We start from the raw sequence: 14,517 nt of genomic DNA on the forward strand, positions 1-14,517 counted from the left end.
CTTTTAATAGCCATGGTCTAGTATACTAGTGTGCCTCAGTGCTTACCATAGACATTGCCAGACTCTATTTTAGCGGACCTTTACCTCCAGTATTTAAGAATAATATATCAGAAATACAATAAATATAGCACATTATTGTTCGCATTTGTAATATATTAAAACAACATATCTGTGTGTGATGTATTATATTTAATATGTGTGTGTGTGTGTGTGTGTGTTGTATTGTATTATATTATAATTCTGTCTATCATTTTCATATTCAGATTTTGCTTCTTGTATTCCCACCAGTCCCCGTGCCAACAGGGATGTCTACTCCGGCATGGACATTCCAGGGTCCAAACGCAAGTTGTACAGTGCTGTTCCAGGAAGACACTACGTGGTGGTCAAGTCTTACCAACCACAGGGCGAGGGAGAAATCGCTTTGTATAAGAATGACAGGGTCAAAGGTACATGTATATAATTTTACGAATTCAATTTAACTTTACTTAATTAAACCATATGTTATTGATAGTAAATATGGACATTTTTAAGAGTGTTAAGAGTGTGTGCACCAAATGCATGGAAAAGCTGGTTTGTAGCAGGGGGTGCAGTTTCTCCTGCCATATGGAGAGCAAGAATTCACAGATTCTGCCCTTCGGCACCAGGCGATGCCTGGCCAGAGCTTTTAACACTTCACAAACAGAAAGAGATTAATTAGAGAGGTTTCAGTGGATAAGAGTGAAGACTTCATTGGATAAAATCAGCATAGGCCTGTTAATTATATTAGCATGTGTAAATTTATACATCCATAAAGATGTGGTCAGAATGCCTGTGGAATGATCTTAAAAGAGCTGCATGTGTAACAGGCATTTTGTATAGGAATGCACATGTAGTATGTAAATAATGAGAAGAGTGTTTTATATATATATTTTTGATGACTTTCTCATACGTAGTTCTCAGTATTGGGGAAGGAGGATTCTGGGAAGGCAGTGCCCGAGGGAATGTAGGCTGGTTCCCAGCAGAATGCGTGGAAGAGATCCCAAGCAAACCCAACGAGGACAGGCCCTGTGAGTGTCTACACACAAACACACACTTTGAACATGATCTCATTCACTGTCATGCCAACTTGAAGGCATAGTACACCAAAAATGACACTTCTGTCATTATTTACTCACCCACAACAGTGTTATTTTACTATCATTGTATTTTATGTAGTATATTATGTAGGGATGTAACAATTCACTCAACTCAGGAGGCAATACGATTCACGATACTGATTTCACAATACGATTTTCTCACTATTTTTTTATTTATTTATTTTTTTGCAAAATGAGATTTAAGACAAATTATAAATGAAAAGGTGTCCTTTTATTATTGCTTGGACAAAATGCTGCACATTTCTTTGTGAAATTGAAATATGTAAAATAACAAAACAAAATTGACATATTAAAACAACCCCTAAATCAAATAAAGAAATAAGAAAAAAAACTTAATATAAAGAAACTAATGCTTTGCCTGTGCTCTTTCCATTCAAAATTAGAGGCAACCACTGTATTTTAATCACGATCCGAACAAAGATGCTGTATACATGCAGCATGAGCAGTTTTTGAATCAAAATTTGATTGTATAATTGCATTAGATTGTATAAATTTTAAACAAAAACAGAATGGTCTGACTTTAGTTTTGTGAATCTATACTACATAAAACATCTGCACAAAACAAAAACAGCAGACACACTGATTGAGACTGCAGATCCACTCTCTGACAGCAGGTGGCGCTTATGAAAAAGCAGTCATACTGTTTTTTTTTTTTTTCTGACATGTTGGTGTTATATCTTTCACTTGGATGTTATAGGTTGCACTGAGTAAACACAGCTGGATAAAACAAAAACTGTGTCCGTCTTCATTTCAGGCTGTAAAGCAACAAAATGCGATCATTTTAAAGGGGTGTGATTCTTTTCTATACAAACTGTAAATAAATAAAAATGTCCTGCTTGCACTTGCCCATTTAATGGCAGAGAATCGTGACTTTCACTTTTTTTTAATGTGTTGTAAAATAATCCTATGCAACTCGTGCCGCAGCATATTCCAAGGGTTCTGAAGGTATACTATGGGGTTTGATGAAAAACAAACCGAAATGGCAAGTTATTAGCCTACATTTATAAAAGTCTTGCGTTGCAGTCCAGTGTGCGAGTGTGCAGCAGTTTGTGCCGCAAACAAGGCAAAGAAAGTGTGTTCTTTTGAGATATAAATTATAACCAATTTTAATAAAACACAAGGCCTATATTATACACCTCATACACATCTCTGTTGTGCTCCGGTTGTCAAATTGTCAGAATGACAATTCTTGTGTGAAAGTTAATAGGCCCACACCATGCATGTTATTTCCTTTTTGTTTAAAAATAATTAATTTACCACTAATATAATAATTTATATCTTAATTACTTTATTTTTTAACTTACTGGGTGACCAGGGGTAGGCTATGACAGCCATCAAACCCTGCCATATGCAACTGATGCAAACAGTCGGTGAATTTTATGTCTACACAGAAGAAAGCCCTGTCTAGCCTCTGCGTCAGTATGGGTTGTGTCGAGCTATTCGTTGATCTGGTTGTTTTGATGAGAAAAAGAAGAAATGTAGTTGCAATAAGCATATTGAGAATCTGTATACTATTATTCTGCCGCGTGTAACTGATGAAGAACGGATGACGACACGTTTTGATGTTCGGCTGAACAATCAGCAGAAAGGGGTTTCATTCCTGCCCACGTATAGAAATCGAATATTCAAGCTGTTTATTATTTCCACCCCTGAACAAAAAATGAAAAATCAAACTGAATTCGTCTTTTTTTTTTTTTTTACAGAATGTTCATTCTGCTCTGTTTCATACAACAAAACTAGTCCATACCACTTCTGTGCTACATTCCAAACTGAAGCTGTACAATGGTTTTGTATGCAAGAGAAATGTGACAAGTAATGTTACTGTTGATGTCAAACTTTGCATGAAGTGTCTTGGACAGCATACTTGAATAGGCTTTCAGTGCTGCAGTGAAGGAGAAAATCAATGAATAATTTCAATTATTTTTTATTTTTTTTATTCTTGTGTCTTTGAATGGCTGTTATATGGCTTCAGAAGCATTGTAAAATATCACTTAAGTCGTATGGACTATATGGTACGTCTTATAATGTCTTATGATGTCTTTCTGATTTTCAGAGACTGACAGCCATTGGTTACAATTTACTTTTATTGTATGAAAAGGAGCAGCACAAACACTCGGTTAAATATCTTCTTTTGTGTTCCACTAAAGAAAAAAAATCATACAAATTTAGAACAACACAAGGGTGAGTAAATGATGACAGAAAATTTATTTTCGGTGAACTATCAAAAATAAAGTGTAGATTTCAAATTACACAATTGTTCAACATATTACAAGGTGAGGGGAAGAAACACTTTTTCCAATCCTCTTATTATGTCTTTTCTCACTCTATTCTTCTCTAGTGCTCTGATAACCCGCAGAATATGTGAGGAGCCTTGCGGCAATAACAGGCTGTTAATTCAGTTAGTGTTCATTTGCAACTAGGCCACAAAGCACACACGTCCACCTCTCAGATCAAATGCTCGCGTTCATCCGTCAAACATTGGTGTGAATGAGCACCTGAGAATTTGATTTGTGCATTAGATCCAAATTGGACAGAGCACAGGAATGTCATTAACGGCAATCATAGCTCTACTCTAGAGCAAATGTGTGTTAAAATTTAGATTTTTATTTTTTTATTTTTTTAGTTGTAAGTACAATCATTGTCTGTTGTGTAGCTTTGGTGTGTGCACTCAATGTTCGCTGTGCAAATTGGCAGAAGGGGCCAGGGGCAACATTCTGTTGAGAGTTGTTATTTTGGGCCAAATGAATGCCTTCCACATCAGTGCAGCTACTGTGCGTTTTTCAGCCCTGTATGTGTGTGTGGTGCAAGTGTCATAGAGGCGTTCAGATGTTTTCTTCATTGAAACACATCCGAACCTTTATAACAGTAACCGTAAAAGGCTTTGCATTGCAACACACTTGCATTGCATTTGACATAATGTAATTATCCAAATCCTGTTGTTAATCTACAATTGTGCTTTAGTCTAAAATCGCCAACACAATTCTCTGCTGTGGTCCAGATTGTTGGTTATGACCATGTACAGTAAGACAGCTATTGGCAGCTACACTAAACAAATGGAGAGCTGTTCACGACAGCATGTGGTGAGCAGAATGTAGGTTTGGTGAACAACAGCTGTCATTGGCCTGAGAGGCATTAGCCCATGTGACTCGGGGCGAGAGTCTGGCTGACTCAGCTCTCAGACTGTAAGATCTAAGTTCACCAGTCATGTGATGGAACATGACATTTGCCTTAAGGTTGTGCTGCAGTAGCACAGTAAGTGCTTCTGCATCTGTACGGCTAACCTAAATGCTGTTATTAAAGGTGAAGTGTGTCATTTCAGAGCTGAATTGTAAAATAAAATAGTTTTCAAACAGGTTTCCTGTCTGCTATTGGTTCGACAAACAAGTAGCCCCGCCCCAAACTCCTTCTATTGGTTGAGCCTCTGTTGCAATGCGTAGCTGGTTGGAATTAAAATTAGATTGTATAATTTTGAAATTTGAAGAAAAACAGAATTTTCTGACTTCAGCTTTGTGAAACTATACTACACAAAACATATCTGCACTAAACAAAAACAGCAGATGGGCTGAAGGAGAAGCTGATTCACTCTCTGACAGCAGGTGGCACTTACGGAACAGCAGCGATACATTGTTTCCTTTGTTACAGCTGCGCTTATAAATGCTACTTTATTATGCATTACACAGAGGCAAGATGAAAAGAAAATATATCTAAACTCTTCTAAAGACAGTCAGTTCCCCTCAGAAGTACATTCATATAAACCCCCACCCCCAAATGTATCACAAATAGTTTAACATCTCAACCAACTTGAATCATCACATATTTATATCGATTATCAACCGGCTTGGTGTGCATTGTTAAATCTCTAATAGCAATGTTTTGAGTGTTTATACTTTTTAGGTTAATCGCCTAGTTGTCTTTGTTATATGAGAAAGTATTTTAAGTGAAAAGGGGATGCTTAATGCATGCATTCTGACTTATTTACACTGTTAAAGAGTTGGATTCTCATGATAAACATGGCCAAAGTTTCAAAAAGCAAGTTGGATGCATGATGGATGATTTTTTTTTTTTTTTCCCGCTGGAGTATGGCGCTGTATGACATCATAAAGGGTGGAATTCCTTGTATGGCCACTTCACCTGGAAGAAGCAGCAACCAGAGCGAGAGCAAGAGCACGCCCATTAACATGCTTCATTCGGGTTACTGAAGTTGTCGGCACACTATAGAAGTGTGGTTTTGGTTGTGATAGAAAGATAACCTTGTTTGGCTTTCCAAAGAACCCAGCATTAAGGGAACAGTGGACACTGTTTGTTTCTTTAAAATGTTTTGTATGTTCAAATAATTCTTGCATAGTTTTTGAGAAAGCAAGTCAATAACAGTGTCTACAATAAAGAAAAGGAAAATTTAGTTGAAGTAATGTGTCAAGAATTTTTTTGGTTTTCCAAGGTAAAATGCATTTCAATTATGATTTCGACATTTGTGGTTAAAAGGTCAGATTATCTTCAGAAGACAGACCTTGACATACAGTCATAACAGTTTGAAGGGGTTCCTCCTTTTGATATCATTAAAAAAATTAATAGACCAGGACGATAAATGCATGTCACACCATTGACCCAAATACGTATTTGGTGGCGAATCTGGATCTTTTGCCTGCACCATTTTATAGCCAATAATTTAGTTTTCTCAACATATTTGATCCATTTGAGTACATTTTAGCAGTAATCTGAGGTGAAAATTCTAGTTGTGTTTGGTATTAGTTTCACTTGAGGCGTTTTGAATCTCATCCATGTTTGCTAGTGTTGCAAAAGAAGCAGGGCGGCAGAGTAAAAAGGTGAGAAATGCTATGTTGAGAGCCATTGGCAGCCTTGAAATCCATGACTGCTTCGAGTGAAGCGCTTTCGAAGAGTTGCAAAGACAGCTGATTTCTTTCATTGATTTATGAAATAGTCATTTGGTTCCCATGGCGATGCTTTCAGCATTATTATAATCTAAATTTTTGAAGATTGTTGCCCAAATCTGTCTTATTTTTAGGTGAATCCAACAACTAGCCAAGATACATCACACATGCTACTGGATAGCCTTAAAAGTTGAAAATCTAGTGCAGTGTTCAACATGGACTACAGTTAATAAATCCAGCATCGACTGGTTAGTAACAGCACAAGTATTCTGCTGAAGTCTCTTCAACCTTTCCGAGCAACACTCATGCACATTCCTGATTGATATATTTCCATGGAAACATGCTCTACAGTGTTCTGATGATGTTTCTTCGGAGTGGGCCTTAGTAAGATTTTTTTCCTCTTTTTGTGGCATCTTTTTTTTCCCTCTCTCACACACACTCTCTCTCCCTCTCACAGCACTGAGAACAGAGCTTACATACCATCTTTTCCAATGCCACGGTTCTCTGTTCCATGTGTGTGGTGCTGATGGTCACCTCTCACCTGAGCGCTCGAGGAGACGCGAGAGTTTTTGGAGATGGGAAGTTAGGCGTCAGGGCCTGAGGGATCGAGAAAAGTGGCAATTCCCCTTCAGGCAAGGAGAATTGAGTGTTTCTCGGATTGACTCGGGGGTGAACTAAAGGGGACCAATGGACGAGACTAGCAGATCTAGGAAGAAGGTTCATTTTGGAGGTATGTTGATTTGAGGATGTTGCAAACTGAGGAGTTTTGTGATGAATTACGCATTTGTGCGGCCAATAATTGCATGTTTTGCTCTGCGCTCTTGTGTGGACAATTTTATAGAAATGATTAGTTAGATTTTTCTTTTTGACGATTAAATGTCAGTTGCAGTTGTTCATGATTTATGCTTTAAAAAATAGTTTTTCTAGTAGGCTATTTTTTGTCTTTTGAGTCTTTTCACTTGGTTTTTGAGGTAACTGTGCATTCTTATGACTTAGTGACTCTTTGTGTCAGTTTCAAAGGCCTTGAACAGTTATTGCAAACAAATTGTAGTAAAATATCCAAATGGTCTTGGGGTCATTTTTCGATCGAATTCAGTTCTCCGGCATGTTTTAGCTTTGTCAAAGATGACAAATCAGATAAAGTTTCATTGTATTGAATTGAGTGAGAAACTGTGGTCAAGTCGTAGAGTTGTAAAACAAAATATTATAGTTATTACTTTTTTTCCAGTGGTGCGCTCTGACTCTGAAAGTTTTGTATCCTTCAAGTCGTGCTTGCTGTGCATTTTCTATCTTTATGAATTTTATCAAGTGTACCACACAGCTAGTTACCCCTGGTGGTTTGAAATCTGGTGTTGTAGCAACTGTCATTGCTGCTTGCCCTCATGTCAAATAGACTTTTTTACCCACACTCTCCACAGAGGAACAGCGCTTGTGTCAAGTACATGTGGCTCTGTGTGTATGTGCCAGAATGCTCTTTGTTGGAAAGATGACACAGCTGCTACAGAAAACTGACAGGGTGTTCCATTAAGATGTGAGAAAGAGAACGAAAAAGAGATGGCACTTTATGTGGTGGCCATTTTATTCATCCAATTAATTATAATGTCTATATCTTTTGATATTAAATTCCTCTGTTCAGTTTTATGCATGTGAAATCATGTATTGCTCAAAACTGCATAATGCACAACCTGGCAAAACACATCTATAAATGGCAATGTCAAGGCTTAGAGTGTGATGATTCACTTGCACACTCAAACGATTCAGTTTTGATTTACTAATTTGATGAGATGCATCATACCACGTCCAGTTTGACCTCAATATTATTTGATTAATTTCCATATAAATGGTAAAAATGAAAGCAAAATATAAGCTGTACAGTGCCAAAAGCTTACTTTTCAGAATTCATTTTTTAAAGCCGATTTTAATGCTATTTTTGAATTTTACCCTTCCTAGATGGGCACATTTTGATAAAACAGTTTGATCAACCAAAATATTCATTAAACCGCATTTTTTGTATACTTGAAACAACTGACAGATGGGGAGGACATCTTACATCAGCAGTCACAGGATAGAGCGGATGTCTCTGTAGAATTGCACTGAATCTAAACCTCCTTTTGATGGAACATCAAAACGTTTCAGCTCAACAAAGAATTGAGCGTCTGTAACTTTAACAGCTAACCAGTGAGTAGGTTGGAAGGGGAAAGTGTTGAATCCCACGCAGCCTCCTGACTACTGATATCATCGTGTATCAACAGAACCGCAGAGGACAATACAAATGGTGCAGTTTTCAGAAGCTGCAGCTTGCAGAACAAACTCCTTGAGAATCTCATTAATGGACAAATGTGTACACAGTTGCTCAGGATCTGTATTATCACTAGTTGTACCACAGTTAATGGGTGGATTTCCTCTGTAATTATAATTTGCTGTCCTTATATAAGTGCACTTTTGGGGCTGTGCTTAACATTAAGGTGATTCGATTGAATACAGATATTAATCCAGTGTTTTTTATCCACTTGTATAAGTCCTCTGCGGACAGTTGTTTTAATGTCATACAAACATGTTGGCGTATGAATGGCCTAGAGTGAACGCTCCCCCCGGAGACGTCCGGAAGAGCGAAAGTGGAGCCGGATAGACGATTAATCTCTACAACATAAAAAAGTCTCTTCATTAGCTTTGTTGGCTCTTATCCTGGTTCCTTCCATAAAACACAGTCAATATTTGACCTTTCTGAGCTCTCTCGGAGGACTAGTCTAGTTTGGCACCATTAGGGGCCAAATGGTACCTGTCTTCCAAAGAGCTTTTTATTGGTTGCAATTAAACGGGGAAGGTGGTATAGTTGGTGTAGTTTTGAATTCACTGTTATAAATTGTGGATTTATTTTAAGCTCATGGCATGTGTTCAAGAAATGTGATTTTATTTCATTTTATTTATTTATTTATTTGTGTGTGTCATGCTGGTGTTATTTGTCAGTGACAATCTGCATGCCAAGGTTCTGTCTGGTGAAACTGTAAGCACCTTTTGTTAATTATTATATGGCACACAGTTATACAAATTTGTGACTAGCAGCTTTTTTTATGCAATTATGTAACCGAACCTTTACAACATTCTCACTTTATCACATCTGCTGTGCCTATCAAAAATTCTATTTTTATTCTTTTTGCACATTTTATATTCGGTGTGAAAGTGATGATAATAAAGTTGAAATGTTTAATGTTTGCTGAGTCAGTGCTTGAACACAGTCACATTTTTAGGAAGAAACTTTTGTTTTGTGTGAAAATAATGAATGAAAAAGGATTTTATGGGACTTTCTGAGTGGCACAGATTCTAAGCACTATGCAACGTTGAAATATTGCATAATTGGGGTGATCTAAAGTAAATGTCTGTAAATATGTCTTCACAGATGCCCGGGCAGACCGATCAGAGAGAAGGAAGCTCTTTCGACACTACACTGTGGGGTCTTATGACAGTTTTGATGCATCAAGGTATGATTAAACATTTTTCTAATCCTTCTGACCGTGTTTTTTAAAGTCTGTCAGGTTCAATACATGATGGTAGTTTGAAATGGGCTCTTGCACACAACTCGAAAAAGGTTACCTAAAGTTACCTAAGACATAAAAAAAAAAAAATGGCCAGGTTGTTTTTAAAATCATAAATATATATAGATATTATATGCATTTGATTTACACCAAAAGACATACACTACTGCTTAAAAGTTTGGGATCAGTAATACTTGAATTTTTTTTAAAGAAGTCTCTTATGCTCATCCAGGCTGCATTTATTTGATCAAAAATACAGGGGAAAAAAAACAGTAATCTTGCAAAATGTTATTACAATATAAAGTAATGGTTTCTTTTAATATACTTTAAAATATAATTTATTTCTGTGATGCAAAGCTGATATCCATCAGCCATAACACCAGTCTAAAGTGTCACATGATCCTTCAGAAATCATTCTAATATGCTGATTTATTATTAGTGCTGGAAACTATTGCTGCTTAATATTTTTTGGAATCTGTGATACCTTTTTTCAGGATTCTTTGATGAATAAAAAGTTAAAAAGAAGAGCATTTATTTAAAATAGAAATTTTTCTAAAAAATATACACCGCCGTTCAAAAGTTTGGGGTCAGTAAATTTTTATTTGTTCTTTTTTTTGAAAGAAATTAAAACTTTTATTCAGCAAGAATGTGTTAAAAAGTATCACAGTTTCCAAAAATAAAAAAATGGCAGCACAACTGTTGGCAACATTGATAATTATAATAATAAATCAGCATATTAGAATGATTTCTTAAAGATCATGTGACATTTTAGACTGGTGTAATGGCTGATGGAAATTCAGCTTCAGCATGACAGAAATAAATTATATTTTAAAGTATATTAAAATAGAAACCATTATTTCATATTGTAATAACATTTTGCAAGATTACTGTTTTTTTCTGTATTTTTGATCAAATATATGCAGCCTTGATGAGCATAAGAGATTTCTTTAAAAAACATTACTGATCCCAAACTTTTCAGCGGTAGTGTAATTCCCTGGATTAATATAGTATAAGCAAAAAACAAACTGAAAAGATTGATTAATCAGTTAAGGCCAGTGATAATTAATAAGTATTCTTGTAAGTGTATCAAAGTACAGCATCCATTTACCTGTGCATCCTTACACACAAACCATCATTTCCCAAAACTTTGCTGCCTCACTATGATTTAACACAAAGCGCTGCACAAGCACATTGTTATTCAAAGGGGAAAAACGGTTTGAAGTGTGTGAAAACTCTTTAAATGGCCGGTTATGTAAGCAACGCTCGAGCTTGGGGTCGCCACTGTGTGATGCAGACACTTTGATGGCATTTTAAAAAACAAACAAACACACACACACACACACACACACACACACACACACACACACACACACACACACACACACACACACACACACACACACACACACACACAAACGCTCTTTGACATTATGATGTCATAATATGTGGCTGTAAATCTTCACATTTGAAACTAATTTAGCTACAAATCATTGGTTCTTCGTGGAGTCTGGGAATCTTACTTTAAATAAGATTTTTATAATGTTATTCATGTTTTAATAGTAACATTATTTAAAGCTATCGAATGCTAATTACCCTGTTACTTAAGGGTAACATTATTTCTTAATTTAGTTTTTATTGTACTATGAACTTTACACATTTGTTACAGGGTGTTAAAAAGACAAAAAAAGAGACAGATCCTCTTGCATCCGGCTACCATACTCCTACCCAGCTGACACACCCCTCGCTCGAGCTGGTTGTCATGGAGACAGAGAATCCATGGCAATGCAGTGCAGGCTACTTCCTGCTGCAGGGAGCTTGAGTGACAGCCGTATAGAAGGACATGGGTCCTTTTAGGTGAACTTGTCACAGATATATCATAAGATACCTGCTAGTAGTGTCAGTCTTTTGCAGACACGCTGATTTTATTCTTTAGATATTATGAATTTACAATGAATTCCAGTGTAAACTTTTTGGTAGGATAAATCCAAATAGATTTCGTCTGATTTAAGATGCATTATTTAGCTTTCGTTAAACAGCTAATCTACATCAGTGTATAAATATCGCTGCGTGATGGACAGCGGTTTGAATGTCTGAAATGAGATCACACACAGGTATAAATGGATTATGAGCAAATAATATTTCCCTATAACAGGCCGGGATAATAATGACCTTGTTGCTCTGTGACATCGCCACAGTGTCCCCTTAAAGCAGATTATGTTGCCATGACAACCATGCATCATTCCTCAGGAGTCAGCACTCTACCTTTTGAGCTTGGAGCTCTTTCAATATTTCAATAAGACTTTATCTTGTAGTTAAGACTGTGAGGTAAATCAGTCAATCTTGTGATCACAGGTTAAGTCTATTTTATCAATATGCCAGCTACAGTTTTATGGGATTATAAACACTACAAGAAGATCATTTTGTGTGCATTTTAGGCAGTTAAATGAATCAAACTAGAGCTGTGGTTCATGACCTTCAGTGATTATTTTAGGGTTTCATTTGATCTAGGGACACAGTCAAAATACAAAGTGCCGTAAAATGAAATTTCACAGGCCTGGAAATCAGACTCCAGCTCTTTGTGAGAGTTGCAGTTGGAGCAATTCGCTACCCATTAAGTACCCCGGCTTGATTTCCAGGACTGGATTTAATACTCCATCTAAAAGATGGTAAGCCCTCTTGTCCTTTAGGGAAAGAGAGAACATTTGCTTTTCAGTGCTATCATATTCAAATAGCATATTTGTGGATACCTCCGGTGCCTTGATCTGCTTGCTTGCGGCGTGTGTTTTGGGGTTAAGGCTAGAAGGGATACTTATGGCGATACTGGGCATGCGCACATCAATACATCGTAATTTTTGTCACACTGTTCAACAAAATTTAAAAAAAAAATCATTATTGTAAGGGGTAGGTTTAGGGTTGGGGTAGGTGTAGACGTTAATAAAACACAATCTAATAGGTAGAAAATTTAATTTTATTGTTAGTTTCCGGTTGGAGCTGTATCCCTTCTAGCCACAACTGTGTTTTGGGGAAGGATGTCGATGGTGCTAGGCAGGAAGTAACACTTAGTGTCACAAAGATGTTTTCGTGTCATTCTGGACAACCACCACCATAGTGTAACTACTAGAAATGGTCCCTGACAAATACATTTTTATATAGGAAATTTGAATTAATAACTCCTATTGCATTTGAAAAACTTTTTAGTGAATTTCTTTGACCCAGAAATTAGATTTGATTTGTGATAAAGAAATAGTTCACCTAAATGCGTGAATGAAAATGAATCAATTTTTTTAATATTTTTATTTAATATATAGTTAGGATCATTTTTTTTTTCTAAAAAGTCTGTGAAAAGTCAGAAAAGTAATGTTAAAACACTTTTTGATTAATTACATTTGATTATTTCTACATATTTATGTTTATGTTCTGTTGAAATTTGTCATTATCACAATTTGAAATTATTGTCATCATTCGGTAACAGATTGCAGGGGGCATTAAATGCGATTAGATTCTGATTTCCAAATATTTATTATTCAGAAAGTACTAAAAGAATCGTTAATGTGAGCGTTAAGCAACAGAAATCGTTAAGAGAATTCAGGATCGTTAAATTCTTTACGATTCCAATCAGTAATGGACACATAAAATTATTTTTAGTGGCGCGCTCATCCAAGGCCAGTTCGCGCGCACACACATGCATGCATTCTTCGTCTCTCTTTCGCGCGTTCTCTCTTTCTCTGTAAGCCGTCTCTCTCTCTCTCTCTCTCTCTCTCTCTCTCTCTCTCTCTCTCTCTCTCTCTCTCATAACCATTCCTCCAAGATTACCGCTCATGTTTTCCTCTGGTGATTTTCATCCTTCATCTGGCGGATATGTCTCGCGCTTACGACACGCTCTCTCGCCGGCGACCGGGCTCTGCCTTTCTTAACCGGTGTCACAGCTCCTTCTTCGACAGATAAAGCCGGGGGTGAGCTTTTTTCAACGGTTACAACTCTCGTAACATCACGCTCTTCGTCGCAAAAATGATTAATTCCGCTCAGCCGACGCCTGTCAGGATGAAGCATCACTCCGCGCGCGCGGCGGTGGCGATGATGAGGATGATAGGCTGTAATAACGGTCGTTATGCGCGGAATTTTCTCCACAGCGACTGCGTTATCAACGAAAAGACGGTCGTGCTGCAGAAGAAGGATAACGAGGGATTCGGGTTCGTGTTGAGAGGGGCGAAAGGTAGGAAAAAAGACCGACCCCTCGTTGTCTCTGCCGCCTCATTATAACTGTTCCTCACTTCATGCTTTACACCCTCGAGAATCAAACTATGTTGGTCCTTCATTTCACGCTATTTCTTATCCCTCGCTCGTGTTGTCCTCTTTTACGTCATTTCTGTTGATTTCAAAGCGCGTCATCGCGCGCGCACTTGATTTGATGTGCCTGCGTGGCTTGAGCTGCATGAATTGCATCCATGTCAACAACTTCTGAATTAATGCATCTCTTGGTGTCAGCGTGTCCTTCACTCGACTGCGATGCATTTAAGTGGGCTTGTCAAATCTTTGAAGTGTGAACACATACACCCCCCCCCCCCCCCCCACACACACACTCCCTGCTCCATGTGCTTGGCTTGTGTTTGACTGCATTAGGGCTCTGTTGGCACTTTCTCTCAAGGGCTTCCTGAGTCTGACAGTCCAGCTGTTTCTTTCTTTGGTTAAAGTGTTTAATTCACTTGCAAATCCTCAAATCCCTCAAAAAAAAAAAAAAAAAAAAAATACTTCAACAAACCTCGCATTACCCTCTTAAGATAGACACTAAAAGTCTCCTCCCAAACACAGCTGCAATGCTTTTAGTTTCTAGTCATTTTAATTTTAGTTTAGATCCCTTGAAGTTGCGAGTGGTGCACCGTGGCTGCTTTTTGCATCAGCTCTTGTGATGCCCCTCGTTCTGTCAGGCTCCAGACCAGTGCTTCTCCCCACACTGTCAGC

At 37.4% G+C, this 14,517-nt stretch overlaps 1 protein-coding gene across 11 annotated transcripts in view; it reads left to right on the forward strand.

Moving 5' to 3' along the window:
* The window catches only part of LOC109052670 (SH3 and multiple ankyrin repeat domains protein 2-like), a 60,389-nt gene that overhangs the window by 21,354 nt on the left and 24,518 nt on the right, over positions 1-14,517 (forward strand). For 8 of the 11 annotated variants that reach the window (XM_042715225.1, XM_042715228.1, XM_042715226.1 and 5 more), the window contains 4 exons: positions 289-446; positions 933-1,046; positions 9,423-9,504; positions 13,689-13,771. In XM_042715225.1, coding sequence (XP_042571159.1) covers positions 289-446; positions 933-1,046; positions 9,423-9,504; positions 13,689-13,771 — 437 coding nt within the window. Of the gene's footprint in view, positions 1-288; positions 447-932; positions 1,047-6,428; positions 6,756-9,422; positions 9,505-13,688; positions 13,772-14,517 lie in introns of those variants that run through there. The other 3 variants (XM_042715233.1, XM_042715232.1, XM_042715234.1) reach the window with 3 other exon arrangements.

Source organism: Cyprinus carpio, chromosome A25, assembly GCF_018340385.1.
Source record: "Cyprinus carpio isolate SPL01 chromosome A25, ASM1834038v1, whole genome shotgun sequence".
Classification (NCBI taxonomy): Eukaryota; Metazoa; Chordata; class Actinopteri; order Cypriniformes; family Cyprinidae; genus Cyprinus; species Cyprinus carpio.